The sequence below is a fragment of the Alligator sinensis genome, unplaced genomic scaffold (assembly GCF_000455745.1).
Source record: "Alligator sinensis unplaced genomic scaffold, ASM45574v1 scaffold74_1, whole genome shotgun sequence".
In the NCBI taxonomy this organism is placed as follows: domain Eukaryota; kingdom Metazoa; phylum Chordata; order Crocodylia; family Alligatoridae; genus Alligator; species Alligator sinensis.
Window position 1 is genome coordinate 193,411 of NW_005843101.1, and position 19,897 is coordinate 213,307.

The 19,897-nt window shown below is 42.4% G+C and overlaps 1 protein-coding gene across 1 annotated transcript in view; it reads right to left on the minus strand.

Moving 5' to 3' along the window:
- The window catches only part of LOC102378258 (stabilin-2), a 140,802-nt gene that overhangs the window by 106,268 nt on the left and 14,637 nt on the right, over window positions 1–19,897 (minus strand). The window contains 9 exon segments of the mRNA XM_025193798.1: window positions 1,977–2,126; window positions 3,179–3,261; window positions 7,012–7,145; window positions 9,093–9,226; window positions 9,842–10,038; window positions 11,398–11,523; window positions 11,859–11,954; window positions 13,527–13,596; window positions 14,731–14,816. Coding sequence (XP_025049583.1) covers window positions 1,977–2,126; window positions 3,179–3,261; window positions 7,012–7,145; window positions 9,093–9,226; window positions 9,842–10,038; window positions 11,398–11,523; window positions 11,859–11,954; window positions 13,527–13,596; window positions 14,731–14,816 — 1,076 coding nt within the window.

Below are 19,897 nucleotides of genomic sequence, written 5' to 3' on the forward strand. Positions count from 1 at the left end.
ACTCTTTCCTGCCTATGCAGGGGGTCGGACTCGATGATCTGTTGAGGTCCCTTCCGACCCTAACATCTATGAATCTATGAATAAGCTTCCATCACCAAATGAGTGCCCCACTTCATTTTTCATACCATTGACTTAGATTCTTGCAGAGTCCCCATCCTTGAGGCAGAAGGTTGCATGCTGTGCAGGCCAAGATACACCTCTGTGTTTAGGATGATTTTTCTAAAATGAAAACACCTTTTCTAATATATGAAAGTCTATCTATTCAGCTTACTAGAAGCCTAAACAGCTTACTGGAAGTCTAATGGTGAAGCCTATTCAGTTTACTAGAAGTCTAATGGTGAATTTCTGCTGTCAAGGAAGTTAATGGGAGCTTTGCCACTGACTTCAGTGCAACCTGAATTTCACCAAGACTCTCTGCAGTATTGGGACTGTGGCTATTGTACAGTAATGCATACAGTAGCCCAGTGGTGCTCAACCTTTTATTCCTGTAGGATGGATGCGTGGCATAGGGCTGGTCCATGGACTAATACCAATAGGTGGAGGGAGACATTTTTTTGGCGGGGTGGGGGTGGGGGCTGAGCACGCATATGCATGTGCACATGCCCCCCGCTGTGGGAAAGTCTGCATGGGGAGGGGAAAGGGCCATGGGGGGGAGGGATTGGGGCTGGAACCGGGCAGGGACTGGGAGGGAACAGAGTAGAGCCGGGCCCGGGATGGGGATTGGAGCTGGAGCCTGCTGTACCTGTGCGGCCACCCCTTCCCCTGTACCTAGGGTCGTTGCCCAGCACCAGTGGCCCCCGCGAATCCGCCACCCCCACCGCCCCACCACCAACTGCCTCCCGCAGTGGCCCCAGCCCCGCACCACCCAGGGGGGCCTGGAGCTAAGGGCCAGGAGGGGACAGAACCCCCAGGACACCCACGGCTGCTCCATCCCTCTCCAAGTCACCCCCAGGAACAGCCTGGTGCAGCTTGGGAGCTCCTACAGAGGTGCAGTGGTGGAGAGCCAAGAGCGGGGGCATGTGGCCCCCCAATCTTTTCATGGGCCAAGGGCAGGCTGCAGCTGCGAGCTGGGGTCTGCCTGCTTCCTGCCTCCACACCTTGCTACCATCTTTGAAAGTGGTGTGGCGCCATGTGCATCCCATTGATGAGCAGGCTGGGCAGCAAGGCACATGGTGCTGCACCACACCGCTTGGCTCCCTGGCACTTTGACTCCCTAGCATCACACCTCAGAGGAGCTGCTGGGCTCCGATTGTCCCACTGTCTGGCCTGGGTGAATGGGGCCCCGACCAGGCCGGGTCGTGGGCCAATCCCCATATTGCAGCAGGGAGCAGGGCAGGGGCAGGGGTGAATGATTCACCCCTACCCCACTCTCTCCTGCACTGTGAGGGTCTTGATCTGCCCTGCCCCTGAGCCCAGGCAGCCATAAAGAAAGCAGATAAAAAGAAACTTACCTGCCTGCTGGGCCATCTGTGATCCTGGCTGCGCAGGGTATCTGAGTGTGCGCACTGCTTCCCCCCTGCTGTAGCAGCCTGTGGCCAGGCTGCCCTACTGCCATACCTGCTACCCTGCATTTGGGAAATCTGAGCCCTGTTAGCTCCTCCTTCCTCCGCTTATGCCAATACCTTGCGGGGTTGCGCTCCAGTCCGTGCAGCCTTAGCCCCACACAGGGCTACACTGGCTTCCCCATGGGTCCAGGCATTTGGCAGCAGGGAAGTGGCAATTAACACTGCCACTGCTCCCCCAGTGCCAAATTTCTAGACCCTTGGGGAGTCCAGTGGGCCAGATGACACAGCTCCATGGGCCAGATCTAGCCCCCAGCCCAAGGGTTGAGCATCCCTGAGCTAGCCAGCTTACAGTCTGCAACATGCTGACTCAGATGATATGACTGACATTTTCCTTATGAAATTAAAAGCTCCATAAATATGGAGGAGATGTGCAGATGCTATTTTAATATCAAAATCTAGAGGTGCTCTTACTTTGTCACCCTTTAATATCTCCCCTGACTTTCCAGTCAAAGTATAAATTGTATTTGTATTATTCAAGTCATTGGTGCCCAGCTGACCAGCAATTATATGGAGTTTTGCAAAGTACTGGGCTTTCTCCTTGTTGCTGAGAAGATCTTTTATCTAGAAGATAAAGGAACACAATAGTGATTTATTTCAATATATTACAGACTATATTAAAAAAATGAAGAATTAATGTTGTTTCCAGGTTTGCAATAGATTATATGCTAAATTAACCAAGTGGGATGCAAACACTATATGTTCTGAAATGAATGTATAGGGTGTGATCCAAGACCCATAGAAATTAATGGAAGACCTTCTATTGACTTAGGTGGGCAGATCACACCCTTACACCCATGCTAAACAGTAAGCATGTGAGTATCCCACTGACTTGAGTGGAAGTTACTGATGCTCAGTGCTTTGAAAACCACGCCACTTACTAGGCACCCAAATATTGATGCCAGGGTAAAGCTCGCAGAATGTGTCTTTTCCCTTTGACAGAATTCTATTTCCTTCCAAATATTTATTTTCCAAAGTAATGAGAACAGTTTGGAATTTAATTGTTGTGTTTTGCTCCCCTTCTTATTGCCCTGGCTTGTCTGAGTCAGGGCAACGGAGGAGAGACTGACAGGGTAGAAGCTCCTTCCCCACCCGCTGCCCACCCCACTTGAAAAAGTTCAGTTTGAAAAAACGTTAGGTAAATAGTCTGTTAATAAGTAATGAAACATTTTTCATTAACATGAATCAAATAATTTTGGTTAAACATTTTTATTTCAAATATTGCTTTTGGATAAGCCTTACATAAATGCCTAACCGGAGGCATCCATTTTGGAAAAGCGTGGCCTTAATTTTTTATTTTTTACTGCAAGTAGCTTTGGATACAAAACATACATAAAGTATATACAAACAAAACATAAAGTTTTAAAGTAGCATTGCATCGTGGCCCAAATCAAAATAAATAAATACGTAAATAAAGGCCTTTGAATCTTTTTCAAGTATCAAAGCAATATTATTTTGATTCCTTGACGGGTATGAAGAGCACTAACTCCACTGGAAAAAGTTTTTATTCCCTGATAGCTATAATTTTCTGTGGAATTTGAAATCTGATTTTTTGTCAAAGGATAAAAAACAAACAAACAACCGCCCCCCCATCACCCCCAATTCCCTGTACTTACATTAACTCCTCTGAAGCCTTTGTTTGTTGGTAATAGCACAGTAAGTGGTCCCAGACTACTTAGAGCCCATTCATAGGTATATTCTTATAAGGAAAAGCAAAAGACAAAATTTATACTGTGAGCCACTAGAGGCAGGATTTCTATATTCTATGTTCTATACAATGTAAAGGCACTGTTGGTGCCCACTCAACAGAATAACAATATCTGTGTTTATTAAAATGTAACTGCTAAATAGCTTGGTGATTCACTGAATTATGAATAAGAAATTATTCACGGAATCCAAACATCCCTACGTATACTCAGTATGCAGAGGAAAAACATGTATTTTGATAGTCTAGCTGCCATGGCATGGAACTCAATATAAGTCTTGATAACAGGGTTCCCTTAAGCTTGCATTAGTTTCTGTGCAGAAAAGCTGGATTGTACTTAAAAAAAATTGGCTTTTGAGGATGTTGCCTATGCTGGTACTGCATATATCAGGAAACAGGCAGCTAGGTCATACAAATGGATGAACTGCTACATAAGCTTCCCATGATGACACATCCATTTCTAAAACAACCATATCATAGTACTAGTGCCACAGTTAAAGTCATTAAGTATTTCTTATATAAAAACCTGCTTCCATAGGTTTAAAATTATAACTCTAAATGTTGGTACTTGGAGCAATTTTTTTTCTTTTTAAAGTTACAAGTACTGTCTACTCTAGAATAAATTCAAGAAATACAATTTAAGACTCCATAGTTTGGCTTAAAAATGTAGAGCATGAATTGCTTTGTGTAGCTGATTCTTTTTTGTTTTTACAGACAAGGTTATTTGGGTAGATGTGATAGCTTTTATTAGACCAACTAAATAGTTGGAAAAATTATTCTTTGCAAGCTTTCGGGCACAAACACCCTTCTTCAGGCATAGGGAGAGTTTGCTGGTGTTTTGTGTGCTCTCCTGGGTAGAATAGAAGCCAATAAGCAAAATGTAGGTCTTTGCAAATGCAAATGTGTGGCAGTGAGGATCAGAGGGAAAGAATTTACCATGCAGTTACTGTAGTGTAACCTGTGCAATTAACATGCATACATCAATAAACCGCTGGTAAATCAAAAAGGGTATTAAATGAATGAGTAGAGGGCAGACATCTTGCATTAATGTTATTGTTCATTATTTGTTTCATAGCAAGACTTGGAGATCTCAAAATGTTAGCCATCATGCAAACATGTAGTGAGAACACCAAATGAGGGTACACCTCCAGTGCATAGTCCTGATGCATCATATTCCTCTATGCACTGCAAAAAGAATGGGCTTATTGGCAAAAATTAGCATATTTTATCCTGAGGCCAAATATGGGGAATTTTCATTCTTTTCTGGGTAAGAATTTAGGATCTTGCATAGTTTAATTGCAGTAACTTTACTGCATAATGATGATTAAACAAATAATATCTTTAGCACTGTTTCTTAGCCTTGAGGTATTTAACTCAGGTGTGTGGTATCGTTTTGAAAGTAGCTTCACATTTTTAAGCTTGAGATAAATACGATATTTGTATGTTATACTCCTCATGAGATGCTTGCAATATACGATAAACACTGTCACTCCTTAATTAGGCCCCTGAACTTTTCTGAACAGGTTGCAAAAGCAAGCCATGTTTGGTGCAGAGTCTGACTGAGCAAAATCAAAAGCATTCTAGCTTGGGCTTATACCATGAGGTAACAGACATGAGGAAACAGTTGCAGAAACAGTTAACTCACATTTCATCTTGTTCACAGAAACAATGCTGTGTATTCCATACACACAACCAAAGCATCCTGTTTCCCAAATTCTTTGTTCTCTCTCCTCAACAATCTCTTCCACTATCTCTTCACTATCCTTCCTGTTTACCTGCACTTCCAACTAGGCTATTTCCTCCCTCCCATTCCTCTTATAGTTACAACATTCAGGAGATTAGTACTGCCACAACTTTAGCAGCTCATCTGTTTTATAGTAGCCAGAACTTTATCTCACTTGTGCAGTTGTTTATATATTTTTTCCGCTATCATTACATTAGACTAAAAATACTCCAAACTGCCTTGGTGAGTGGATTTCAATTACTACCTAATAGACGGTTTGTAGCTCTTTTTTTCACCTCTAACTTGCTTCATCATATCTGACTTGGACTGTTAGCATAGTAGATCATTTACATGAAACAATTTAATCAGCAAATGGTGAGTCTCAGTAGGGTAAAAATATTCTCTTGAAACATCTAGTGTTCAATGAATTTTTTGGTGAATCCAAAACAAGGTTCAGCACGAACTGCTTAAGGACTGAGGACCATAGGCAGAGGAAGAAAATATGCTTTGTGGGGGTTGAGTGCACGTGCATGCAAGTGCACACACTCAGGCCACCCCCACCCCCAGCAAGGAGCAAGCCTGTCATGGGGAAGGGGTGTGGGGGGAGGCAGATCAAGGCCCCCACAGTGCAGGAGGGAGCAGGGCTGAGACAGGCAGGGGCTGGGGTGGGTCATGGGACATTCAAAGCCCAGACAGCTTGTCCAGGGATGTAGGGGGACTCCTGCTGCTGTGTGCACCCCCAGGCCAGGCACAGGGGGCATGTGTTCCCCAATCTATGTGCTGCATGGAGGTGGGCTGCCGCTACAGACTGGGGTCTGCACCCCGCTGCCAGTGCCCTGGGAGTGGTGTGACACCATGTGCCTCCTGCATGCTGGCTGTGCTGCCTGCCTGGCAGTGGGAGACGCATGATGTTGCACAGTTTCTGGGGCACCATTAGCAGGGTGTGGAGTGTAGCCCACAACAGCAGCCTATCTCCATCCTGAGCACAGCAGATTGGGGGGCATGTATACCCTGTGCCTGCTCCCAGGGGTGTGGACAGTGGTGGGAGCCCCTGCTGTGCCCCTGGACAAGCTGCCCGGGCAGCAAGCATCCCATGACTCATCCTGGGGCCCCATTCACCCCACCTCCACAGGGGCCTCGATCTGCCCCTCCCCTGCACCCCTTCTTGTTTACACATTAACTTGCTGGGCGCTGCTCCACACATGGCCAGGCTGGGTTCCCAGTTGCCTGCAGGCTTCAGGTACTTGTCTCTGTCTGTGCACGCCAGTCCCCTACCGCTGCAGCTGCCCGTAGCACATGCCCAGGCTGCCTGTGTTTGAGGGGACTAAGCCCCGTTAGCCCTGGCCTTCCACTGTCTATGCTGAGGACTCTATTGCCTAAGTCTGTAGCTCTCTGGCAGTCATGAAAGGAGCACAACCATAATGTTGGGATCCCAGGAGACCACAGCTCCTGGGTTAGACAACAATTCTAGACCATTGAGGGTCAGTACCTAAAAACCCTGCAAGTTCTGCTCCAACTAAGACTCCACTCCTGGTACTGGAGCAGGAGCCTGGAAGCCCTGAGAATGCCAGTTAGAGCTAGGGACCTCACAGTTTTCTGTTTTTTGCTAATTTTGCTATTTCTTGACACAGGTTGGGTGGGGGGAGGGGTTCGTCGTAATTTCTGATTCACAGGGAACTTTCTAATAGGATGCTTTCTTTTAAAGCAATTAGAAAAGTAGCTCTGGGTGAGAACAGAGGAGGAGGAGCCAGAAATTGTTGAGATTTCATTCATAATTTCAAAACCTGCCCTGCTAGTATGTGTGTGTTTATTTTTAAAATCACTTGGCATTCTGAAGCAAACAGAGTAGAAAGCTTTCCAGAATCCTTCACTAAAAAATAATGAGCTACTAGATACTTTGGGGGACCAGATAAGTAATCATGCATTTTTAGTGACCATGGAAATTTCTAAGTATCAAATTAGGCATTGTTTTACTGAGTCTTCTTTATACTAAATCTATGTACTTAAATTTAGGGGCCTACCCATGAGTGATAAGGCAGATGTCAGCTTTCCTTGCCATTGCCCTTCTAGTTCAGTGTTCAGATCTCTGATGCGTTCCATGATATTTCCATAGCATATGAACCCATTGCCTACATAGCCCCTCTGACAAGTACACCTGTAAAAAGAAAATAATTTACCCTTTTGCATTGTATACCAGCAGTCTTTTGTATCAGCTTTTAATGACTGTCGATCTAATTGAATCATTATGAGCTACTCATCTGATGAGCTCAGGCATTCTTTGCAAATAAATTATTTCATTATTTAACTAATTTCATAGATGATCAGATATCATTTTACAAATGACTGATTCATCAGCTTTCTGTAACTCATTAAATGAAGCTGTCATTTAATTTATTCATTATTTGACCAGCAGAAATTTGATCTTTCCAAAGTAACTGCTTGTCTGTCCTGGCTTAGCCCAACACAACATGATGTGGTGAAAGCAAGGGTTATTTGTAAGCCTTATTCATAAGCCACACCACATTGTAGCAAAAACATGCTTCTGTCAGACCATTCCAAAATGAACATCTATTTGCTAGATTTTCTGGTTTCTTTTAGCTAAATTTTCTCTGTCTTTATTGGCCCTTATTGACTATATGAGAGTTAAGAACTTATTTACTAACGCTAGCTAGGTGGATTTGCAGCTGCACTTTTATCTTCCCTAAAGGACACTGTATATCAGGTAGGTATAAACCATTAGTTGCTTATGTCCTCTTTACCAAAGCAAAATGATGGTTGTAATGGTGCATATCACTGGTAGTTTACCATAGTTTACCTTAGTTGTTATACTATAAATCATAGTTTACCTATAGTTGCCACTAAATTCTGCCAGCACTGGGATGTCTCAAAACATTAAATTCGGCAGCATTTCCTCCCTCAGCAGTGACATCTCCTATGGGTTCAAATACATTCCTTTGAACCATCCCTACTTCCACCCTCTCCCTGAGTGCCACCCCAGCTCTTGTCACCTCCTTGACTGCTGCCCCAACTCCCATCAGAGGTCCCCCTTTGATTCAGTGCCTGGAGCTTATGGCCTAGTCACCCACTGCTAGTTAAACTCTTGCATTTGACTAATTCATTTAACTGGTGCTTTTCAGTTTGGGGTCAGCCAAAATGGAAGTAAAGGGTAAGAGGAGAACAGGCAGGAGGGAAGTTTATATGATCCAGCCAGAAAGAAAGGACTGGGGACTGTTCTGCTTGGCATAACTCCAAAGGCTTCCAATCTAATATACCTCCTATAACCAGCTCTATTAGCTAGCTGCCATGTTCTGCCTCAACTGAAGCTTCTTGAATACAGCATCAAGGCTTTGTTGTCTGTAATTTCTGTACTACAGAGCAAACCAATGTGAGGAGAGGATCACTGTTGGAGGAGAAGCAGATAATAGTAGCCTTACTTTTTCAGGCTGTTGCTATTTTATGACCTTTAAACTTCAACCCTGGTCTTTCTCCCTCCACAAACACTTTCTCTGGGAAGCTGCAGTGACAGTTTCAGGAAGCTGGCAGTACAACTGTACCTGTGACCTTGGCTATTTCCACTTTGGCAAAACCATGACTCTAACCTTAGTGTGAATCACTAGTCTTGACTGCTTGTCTCTTGGGCAACCCTTACACATTGTTTTAAGAATTTGCATTAAACTGATTTTCATTAAGTGAAAGCATATAGTACCTGTAGCATCATACTGTATAATTCCTTGCTGATACATTGTGCCACCACCTCCGAGAGTACCATGTGTGCTTGATCTGAAGTCTTTAAAAGCTATTGGAAAGCTTCCATTGATCTCAATGGACAGTGAATCAGACCATATATGAGAAATATAAATACAAATCCATATGCATGTTCTCTTTCCACCTCATCACTAGATATCTGTGTTTCCTATGCTATATCAATAATTTATTCTCAAACTAGTAGTAGGTTTCAGATATTCTAAAACCATATACTGATAACTTTATTAAGAAACTAAGGATACCCAGTGAGAGTTGCAGTGATCCCTTTTGTCTTAATGACTTATTTACTGAACAGAATTTATCTTAATATAAGATTCTGAGGGGAAAAAAGACTTACATAATTTGTCCTGGTGCAACCATTGTGCATTTAGCATTTTTATGGCAGGTGTTGTTAGTCACGCAAATATCTGTCATACTGCATCCTTTTCTAGGTACAAAGTTTCTGTAATGTTCTTTGCATTCACAGTGGGACTAAATCAGGGGGAGAAAAAGTTTGTATGTGCAATTCATACAAAAATTGCTAACTTTAGCATTTTTTCTATCACAAAAGCTAGAGCCAAAATTGAACAGTAAACATCAAAAGCCAAAGATATGCACATAGTAAGTTCAAATCTGTCCATACAGCTAATCCATATTTATTCAATGCAGTTCTCGGTTTCACAGTAGAAAACTACTGGCTTTCAAATAATAACCTTCAAAATAAAAATTAAATTATTTAGATGTGCTAGAAAGAAGAATTTATTAAACTCAGTGTGGATATATCAAATTAATCTATGTAGGAACAGTCTTCTCCATCCCAAAAGAGGTTCTGGAGCATATTGCTATCTACTTGTATTCAGACTGCATCACTGAAATACAGCAACCTTTGGAGTAGGTCAGCCAGCCATCCAACACACATGCACTGTGAGAAGAGGTGAAGTGACTTGCTTGAAGTCACCCACCTGATCTGGGAATGGAACCCAGGACAGATGAGTCTTAGACCACTAATCCTCCCTGTAGGTGAAATGGCTTCCCAAGAAGGGGAGCTGATTCTTGGTTCTACTTAGTTGTTCTAGGAAATGGCATGGGTTCTAATTCGATACTTACTTTTCCTGGGCCATCATATTTGCAAATGGTAGACTGTGCAGGGCAATTTCCATACCTTCCTTGGCAAGGGTCTATTGGTAAGCAAACTTGACCGTCTCCTCTGTAACCTTCTTGGCAGGTACATTCATGACGATTAGGTCCAAGATATATGCAATAAGCATTGGGATCACAGACCGCTTGGGAGCATGGGTTGATAGCTTGAGAAAAAAAACAATAGTAAAATACATAGATCGTTACTGCAAAGTTACAATAACTGAGTGCAAAGATGTGGTGGAACTTACTGGTGGCAAACAGAGCCCATAAAGTAACCTGCTTATAACAGCAGTCTAAAGCATAGCATCAACACGGAGACAGAAGAACAGAATGTGTTTATATTTACACAGCAACCGACTGGATTTGTTCTCATACAGAGATGATCTTTAAATTCGGCATATTGAGTTATTACTTGCTTATATCTATAGTACTGCAATCAATGAAACAAAAATCAAAACTATCCAGTTTCCCCCTTTTCTGGTGAATTTTATCTTAGAGGATACAGGTGAAGCTGAAGTGGCTTGAGGTGAAGTAAATACCCTGAAGGTTGGTTATCTTGGTAGGAAAATACTCCTCAACAGAATGAGCCTTTTGAACCAGAGGTCTCTGCAGATTTCTGTCATGTCACTGGATAACTTTATATCATGACTGCTAATTCCTGGAGGACTGGCCAGTGAGTTGCTTTAATTCATTGCTGTGTCATATGGCCTATAGGCCACAAGCTGTGGCCCTGTGTGGTAGGCTGGGCATACAGGGTAGTGTGGGGCCTGTTCTGGTGTGTGGGGCTAGATGGAGGTGACACAGGGCCCTGGGGTCCTGATCCCAGCATGTGGCACTGGGTGCGGGCTGACATGGGGCCCTGATCCCAGTTCATGGGACCAGGCAGGGGTGGCACAGGGCCCGAATCCTGGCATGTGGGACCAGACAGAGGTGGTACAGGGCCCTGAGGCCCCCAATTGCAGTGTGTGGAGCTGGGAGGGAGGGTGGTGTGGGGCTTTAATCCCAGCATGCAGGGCTGCAAGGGGGTGGCATAGGGCCTGATCCTGGCATGCTGGTTTAATCCTAGCATATGGGGTTTGGGCTGGCCCCACACCACTTCGGCTTACAGGGCCAAAAGATTGAGCATCAGCGCTTTAGTCCATTTTCTTACTTAAGTCTTAGTACATTGCTCTGTCCACTATGCTTCCCATGTTAACTTAGGCATTCATCAGGTTTAAGGGATGTAGGGCTCTTGATTTAGGCTGGTGATGCTCAACCTTTCTGCTCCATTGGCTGGATGGGTGGGGCCCAGTCCATCTGCGGGCCAGGTTCAGCCAGTGGACCCAATCTGGTGGGTGCACTGGGTCCTGATTTGGCTGCATGGAGGGGGCACAGGTTCTGTCATGAAGCCATATGACACAAATCCACTTAGCAAGCCCTCATTCAACATCTAGTTTGCTTACATAAAATTAATTGCTGACTAGATGATCATGCCTTCCCTCCTTCACTCTTCAAAGGGGTCCACTGGGCTCCCAGCTACTTACGTTCACATGTTTTACCATCTCCCTGGTAATTGGGAAGACATGCACATTCCAAGTTTGTTTCATCATCAGGAGAAGTAGAACATCGGGAATTTTCAGGGCACTGCAAAGCTTCACAGCTGGGTAGTGCTGGAAAAGGAGGATGAAAGATCATAGAATGGCTGAATATCACATTAGTGAATATTACACACACCTTACTGTTGTATACTTACCATTTAAGAGTGTCTTTGGCAAGGAACAGTTGCCTACAGTTATGGAGCCATTATTAGTGGTGACTGAGGATGTGGTGATGCTTCATGAATGATTATGGGACTTTTTCATGTGTGGATGTAAAGGGGATTGAGTTTGGGTACGTATTTTGCTGCTATTTTTTCATTACCATTAAGACAGTGTACTCAGCTGCTACCAGCCATCACCATAAATAAGTTGTTGGATATGTTCTGAGGTAAAAACACTATACTTACGCTCATCACAGTTGATCCCTTTGTATCCAGAGAAACAGGTGCATCTACCATCCCCTGTAATTCCACTGTTGCAGGCTCCATGGATACAGCTGCAAACTGTGCAGAAATGGATTAGTTTTAGTAAATAACAATGGGTTTGAAAAGAATTCTCAAGTGACTTTTTTTCTTACCAATAATGTTTCAGTCATTGTTATTAAATACTATGTTTCCTGATGCAGAGGGTACAGTTTTCAAATGTTAGTTTTATGGGCTTGATAATGGGCTGCTTAAGTCCCCTAACTGCAAACTGCAATAGGCTGCTGGCATTTTGTTCTGCAGGAGCTGATTTGTGGGAGCCGATGAAGATCTGGTTGGTTTACACTTACTCTGCTTTGAATATTAAGCCTTTCAATCATAAAATTGAACAGTTCATATGCTAATATCAAGGAGCAGAGAGAGGCGAACATTTGTCATATAAATAACTAAAGATCATTTTCTGTATACTCCCCACTCTGAAGAAGATTTTATTTTGTCCTTCCTGTGTTTATAGCCAGTCATTTCTGGGCATAAGTTTTTCTAAACAACTTTTGTGGCATATCATTTGTATATACTGATGTGTATATTTATAAACTCCAAGCAACACGTGAAGCTCGCTTTGAAGATTTGTTCCATTGGCCTGGTGTACATGTACAAGCTTTACTTGTATAACTATTTCAATTTGGTACAGATTTCTATTTTATTTTATTTTATTTTCATAGAGAACATATTGTGGTAGAAGCCCTAGGATAGACACAGTTCTGTCATTACAAATGTGACACATCTATATATCGATTATTCCTCTTTCCATACAGGTATAAGCTATACTGGCATAAATACCTTTTATACTGACATAATCACATTCATAATCTAGGTAGTATCATTTTAACTAGATCAATATACTGGTACAATTTTTTAACGTCAACAAGCCCTTATTGTCTAAGGCCCTTATTAGCTAAGATACATGTGAGGTTTTTTTTGAAAGGCATATTTCTTGTCAGGTCTGCAAATGCACCTTCAGAATTCTGAATTGCTGATATGGCTGAAGGTTGAAACCCCAAATCACCCTTAAATGAATATGCAGTTGACTCTTTGAAGTGCCCTTAAAGATAATTACATTAAAAGATACTGACTTGGTTCAAGCATCTCATTTTGACTCAACATGAGTCAACACTGGCATCCAGTGGACAACTGTTAGAAAAAAAGGCATGCCTTTGAAACAGCACTAGTACAAAAGTTAGTACAGATTATTTAAGATAGGGCCCATGTATTGTGGCAAGTAACTGTTAATGTATCAAGGACATGTTATTCATTTGACTTTTTTGGGTAACAGTTTGGTGTATGATTAAATTCTGTGGCATAGCAGTGTTAGCTAGGAAATATATGGAAGGAATCTTTGCTACCTGATTTATGCGGCAACACTTATCTACCAAGTCTTCTCTAATCTCTAGCTCATTTGACTGTCTGATAAAACAAAGGATATTCTTTTTCACAGGATTTCCCAGAGACTGTTGGGTATTTTTCATTTTAAATTGATGGTGTGATAAATATATTTAAGGCTCCCATTTTTCGCAATGCTGCATGCAGGATATTTATTTTGCAGTCCATACTGCACTAATACACTGCATTAAAAGGAATCAAGATTAGAGATACCTGATGTGCAGTTGGGTCCAAATAAGTCATCTCCAGCACATGTTTCACAAGCTGTCCCGCCAAATCTTCTCTACAGAACAAAGAAGGGAAATCAAGCAGCTAAGTAGCTAACAGTTTGAAAACAAAAAGTTTAACCCCAAATTAGAGAATCTCAATTGCAATCCTGAGCACTTCCATGTCCTGGGCAGTGTCAGTGGCTGGGCTGTTGGTAGCAGTAACTGTACTGGCAGCACAGTGGCTGCTATTTTTGTTGCCCCCCTATCAACTTGTCAGCCAGGGCTGGTGCCCTTGTTTGCCCCCCCGCACTTAGTTACACCACTGGAAAATCTTATAATGGTGAAAGGACTGAAGATGGCAAGTTGGGGTGTGGAAACATTCTCTCTCCCAAGGAAAACAAATTTAAAGTAAAATTTATTTTGGCCTTTAATTCTCCTGAGATGTTTATATATTTGATTTGATTTCTGTTAGTTTCTAGCTATGGTATTATGCTTTTATCAAAAGTTCTACATACTTGTACAAAACTGCAAGCTGCAATATAATCAAGAGGTACAAGAGAACATAATGGACTGTCCATGCCACTATAATAATTATGAGACAACAGAAAATAACAAAAGCTTCACTTCTACCCTAGGCCTTATTGTTCATTATCACCCCCAGGTACCAAAAAAGAAGCGCTTTTCAGCAAATCTGGAGGGGAACCAATGGCAGATGAGGTGGATCAAATTAACATGACCTTTTACTTTACCCATCAGAATGGAATTATTAGATGGGAGTACAAAATGAAGTACTAAAAGCCTTGCTAAACTTGAGGATAAAAAGTTATGTGCTCTAATTGACCATAAAGAATACTTAAAGTGCTTGTCTGAAGGAGACAATGTAGGGGAAGAGTTCTGGAAAAACACTGCCTGCATAAGTATAGGACAACCTGAGCTGCCTAAGAAATGGAAACATTTGGCTAGCATAGGTAAGACAACTGCTATGAGTGAATGCTTGAATCTCTGCACTGGAGCTAAAGTTCATATATGAGAAGCAGCAATGTAAAGTTTTTTTTGGCAAGTAGTGCTCAAAAAAAATCATCAACCAAATCATCTTGTTAGATTCTTCCTGGAATACTCTCCTTTTATGCACTATTTTAGCTAAATATGCAGTAGTACCTGGCTCTTACTACTGTACAAGATATTGTTAAAAAAATGGAAGGGCATACTTGGCAAGCACATGTTCCATCTCCATTTATACCCTGAGAACAGCGCCCTCTGTTGTTGCAGGGTGATGTGGCTCCTCCTGGACATGCTGTAGAGTGAAAGCACATGAGAAATCAAAAAAACTGTGGTGACTACACTCACAGGTTTGTGTACATTAGTGATGGTGGCTCTCAATGGATTTGGGCCCTCAGTTCAAATTAATACCTGAAGGCTAAGTACAGACAGTCAACTTCCAAAGATGGAGATTCCATAATTTCTGTAGGTAATTTCTTCCAATGCTGGACCACCCTCATAATCAGAAGGTTGCTCCTAATCTTCAACCTAGATTCCATCTGCTATAGTTTGAGGCTATTGCTCCTAGTCCCATCCCTTACAGCCACAGAGAAAAGCTCATTTCCATCCTCTCTTGTAACTGACCTTCTGGTATTTGAGGACTGTTTTCCCCAGTTCTTAGTAACTTGAATAGGTAATTTCTGCTCAACAAATCTGGCCATTCTTTGAGTTTCTACCTAAGGATTTAAGAGCTCAACTTTAGGGTTTTAGTTTAGAAACTCTTGGCCAATACTCCTGACTTGTGGGTACTAGAAGGGGATGATGCCCCATTTTCTAGAAAAGATGCGCCCATGTGATTCTAACTCAAGGAATTGGAGAAGTTGTATCTGGAAGAAAACATAAGCTCATTTAGATCATCTCCCAACTATGGTCTGTTTTCTTTATTTTGTCACTATAAACAAAACAGTGACATAGAAAATAGGTTTCTGGTTCAGCATGGTTTCAATATGGCTACTTTAACTTTTTGTTTCCAGGTGGGTGTGAAATCCACCTCTCTTGGCAGACAGCCTAAGAAAGTGTTTATGATGGGTCTGTGCAGGCCACCCAACCATCTTAGACTGGTCAAAAATTTGCTGTTAAACTGGGTTTGCAAATTGGGTTTTGGATTAAACTGTGTTTTGCTCTCCATTGTACCTGCTTTCCACAGGAGTTGTTTTTTTCCCCCAATGAAGTACTGAAAACCTGAAAACTGATATTTTTGGATATGCTGCTGCTGTGCCTCAGGGGAGTTGAAATTTTTAGTCCCTATTCCATTCTTCTCTATGGTCTCAGACTCCCCAGTTAGATTATATTTCCTATGATGCAGTGGCTTTCCTCATCATCAAGGTGGATCATGATGCATCCTGAGAGACTGGGTCTAACCCATAGAAAGGAATGAGATGCGCTGACTGCATTTCCCAATATTCAGATTTTCAATGAAAAAATATTTTTTCCCCATGGAAAATTCAGACTACAATGTTTTTTATTTTTATTTTGTCAAAATTATCCATGAAAAAGTCCTTGATTTTTCTTGCCAGTTCTAAACCCAACATCTCAGTGGCAACTCTTCCTTCATGGAAATGTACGGTTTGTGACCCTCCCCCCCCTCCAATCTCCCGCTCAAACTTCTCTCTGCCAGCCTAATTGGAGCTTACCCTACTAAGGCGTTAGGCATGTACAGAAGGGAAGCCCTACTGTGGGCTGTTTTACCGTCAGCCCGCCCGGCTTCACTTCTTGTCCTTCATAGCAGGGTTGCTAGGTGTCCATTCTGACTGTCCATAAATTTATGGATAGTCAGTAAAAAATAGGACTAAAAATGCCGGTCCATGAAGTCTGTTAAAAAAAAAAAAATCTAAGCAATGAGAACTTGTTGGAAGATCCCTGGTTGGAAAGAAGCTGGGTGCACACCAGCACCACCTGGTGTCTGAGCTGGAGCATATCCTCCTATATGAAGCCTTCTCTCAGAGGTTTGTGACGCCCTCCCTCCTAGCAATATGATGCTGCTGCTGCATCCTGTTGGCTGCTTATGCTACTGTTGGGTCACAGGTAGGCTAGGATGGGGGGATGCTATGATGAGATGGGGAATGGGGCCAGAGGGGTGAGGCTTGTGGGTGGACTGGGGGGAGGCAACATGGTGTAGGGTATGGTCAGGGGCATCAGAGTGTGGGGGTGACTAGATTACCCATAGGGTGGGGAAAGCATGTTGTAAACCCAATGCTGCCATCAAGCAAGGTTACTAGCTCAATAACTTTTTCTACTGCACTTTTTACTGACAACCATCTTTTTTACTTATTTTGCTATGGTTGGTGTTATACGTCTAAATTTGAATCCAGCCTTTCTAACTGGGACCTGGAAGAAGGGCAAAGCTTGGCAAAAAAAATTACATTATATAAAACTTACATCAGTGTAAAAAAAAAAAAAAAAAAGTTTGGTTGCCTGTAAAAAGTTTGCAGATTGTCAGTAAAAACAACTTTCCTGGGTTGGCAACCCTGTTCCATAGTGTAGAGAGACTTTCCTGATCCTACATAGTAGGAGTGGAATATTCTCTGCTCAAAGGGTCAGCAGAAGAGTTACAAACCATTCAGGTTATTTAATCTAGATTTCAAGAGTTTTAGTGATGCAGGAGGCTTGTCCTGTTCCTCTGTATAAAGGTGTATTTCACCTGGTTTGAGTAGTGAGCAAATAAAGTGGGTGGACACATGCATACACATTATTTTTGTGAAAAATGTGGTTGCAAGCCATATTTTTTTAATCCATCCTTTTAAGATGAATCAATAATTTAATGTGTACCGCTGTAAGTTTCTTTTGCAAATCACTATGTTACAGATATAATTTCAGTCCAATATACACCAGACACATTGGCATCATAATGTGGTATTGAGATTTGAGATCAAATAACTTGAGGCAAGGCAATAAATACATATTAATGCTAGTGTCTAGTGAATCCCTTGTTTTTCAAGCTGCTTGATAGCAGGTAAAAATTAGTCTCAGGGTTAAGACTGAAACAAATCAGCTAATCTATGTGATGCATATACTATTTTTACCTATTGGCTGCACTAGCACCTCTGTTAAAGGTGCAAGGGTAGCAAATACACAAGGAGGAAGAACACAGGATTTATGGTTAGAGCAAAATTCTAGGAAATCACACATTAAAAGTTGCTGTCAAAACAATTCTCCAGCTGCTGATTTCATTCCACTTCCGTTTGTCATTACCACCACTTTTGCCTCTTGTTTTGATCCCACCATTAAGGGACAACCAGTCCCTTTTTCAGTCACTTGGCAAATTATTGTATTGTTCTACAACTTTAGTTAGATAAAACACTTCTTCATGAGCACTATATTCTAGAAGACACTGATCTGCATTTACCACTCCCTGAGTTGCTATACTACTGTACAGTTTTATACTTGTGTAAGACAACTGTACTTCATTGTTATAAGGATGACATAAAACTAATGGAACAGAGTGGAGAATCTAGCTCTTTGTGTTCAACAGAGATGTGTATGTTTAAAAAAATGTTAAAGTAGATGCACTTTCCAATTTAATATTCTGAGAAAGTAGTGTGAATTCTATCTACTTGTCTGAGCATAAAACTGGAAATGTCTGGGAACTCAGCACCTTTCAGACTTCTGGTACTCTAATTCATGGCACAGTTTTTATTCAATTTTTGAACCTCCAAACATTTTTTAAATCTGTTTTGTAACTAGAGAACTGCAAAAACGAAGAAAAATAAATTCTACTGAAAAGTAAAAACCCCCCCAAAACCCAGATAATTTTAAAACATAACAGGAAGAGGAATGCTTTTGGCTGCCAGACTGTTCCCCAATTGGCAGCCAGCAAAACTTTTTAGCAGTTTGTTAAATCTGTCACTCCCTTTATTTTATTTTCCATGTGCATTTAGTAGTCTAGCTTGCATGACTGGTGTACTGTCATGGACAGGTATACACTGTTCAGGAAGGACAGGCAAGAGAGAAGAGGAGGAGTTGCTGTTCTTTATGTAAACAAGCTGTATAATTGCTCAGAGCTTAGGGTCCGAGGGGAGATCAACAAGGATGATGTTGTGGTGAATGTTTGCTATAGGCCATGAGACCAGGAGGATGAGGTGAATGAGGCTTTCTTCAAACAGCTAGTGACGTTTCCAAATCACAGACCCTAGTTCTCATGGGGGGGCTTCTATCACCTTGACGTCTCCTGGGAGGGCAATACAGCAGTGCACAGGCAATCTAGGAAGTTTTTGGAGAGAGTTGGGGACAACTTCCTGGTGCAAGTGCTGGAGCGGCCAACTATGGGCCATGCTTTTCTTTACCTGCTGCTTACAAACAGAGAAGACTTGGTGGTGATCGTAGAAATGGATGGCAACTTGGGCAGCAGCAACCACAAGATGATTGCATTCAGGATCCTGAGGAAAGGAAGGAAGGAGAGCAGCAGAGTAAGGACCCTGGACCTCAAAAAATCAGACTTTGCCTTGGTCAGGGAATTGATGGGGAGGATTCCCTGGGAAGCCGGTGTGAGGGAGAAAGGAGTCCAGGAGAGCTGGTTGTATTTTAAAGAAACCATACTGAGGGCACAGTAACAAACCATCCCACTATGTGGGCAGGAAGACTAGCAGGTATGGCAGAAGACCAGCTTGGCTTAGCAGAGAACTCTTCAATGAACTAAAACACAAAAAAGAAGCTTACAAGAGGTAGAAACTTGGACTAATGACTAGGGAGGACAGTAAGAGTATTGCTCGGGCATGTAGGGATGAAATCAGGAAGGACAAAGCACAGTTGAAGTTGCAGCTTGCAAGGGATGTGAAGGGTAACATGAAGGGTGTCTACAAGTATGTCAACAATAAGGGGAAGATCAGGGAAAGTGTGTGTCCCTTATAAGTGGTTGATGTCCCTACTAGTGATGGATGATGTGGAAAAGCCTGAAGTACTCAAGGCGTTTTTTTACCTCTGTCTTCACAGGCAAGGTCAGATCCCAGACTACTGCACCTGACAGCACAGTTTGGGGAGGTGAGGAGACAACAGTGGTGAAAGAACAACTTAGGGACCATTAGAAAAACTGGACATGTACAAGTGCATGGGACCAGATGGGATGCACCTGAGGCTGTTGAGGGAGTTGGCTGATGATATTGCAGAAAACTCATGACGATTGGGAAAAGTCCTGGATGGTTGGAAAAGGGCAAATATAGTGCCCGTCTTTAAGAAAGGGAAGGAGGAGGATCTGGTCAGCATCACCTCAGTCCCTGGAAAAATCATGGATCAGGCCCTCAAGGAATCCATTTCTAAACACTTGGAGGAGAAAAAGGTGATTAGGAACAGTCAGCATGGATTCACCAAGGGCAAGTCATGCCTGACCAACCTAACTGACTT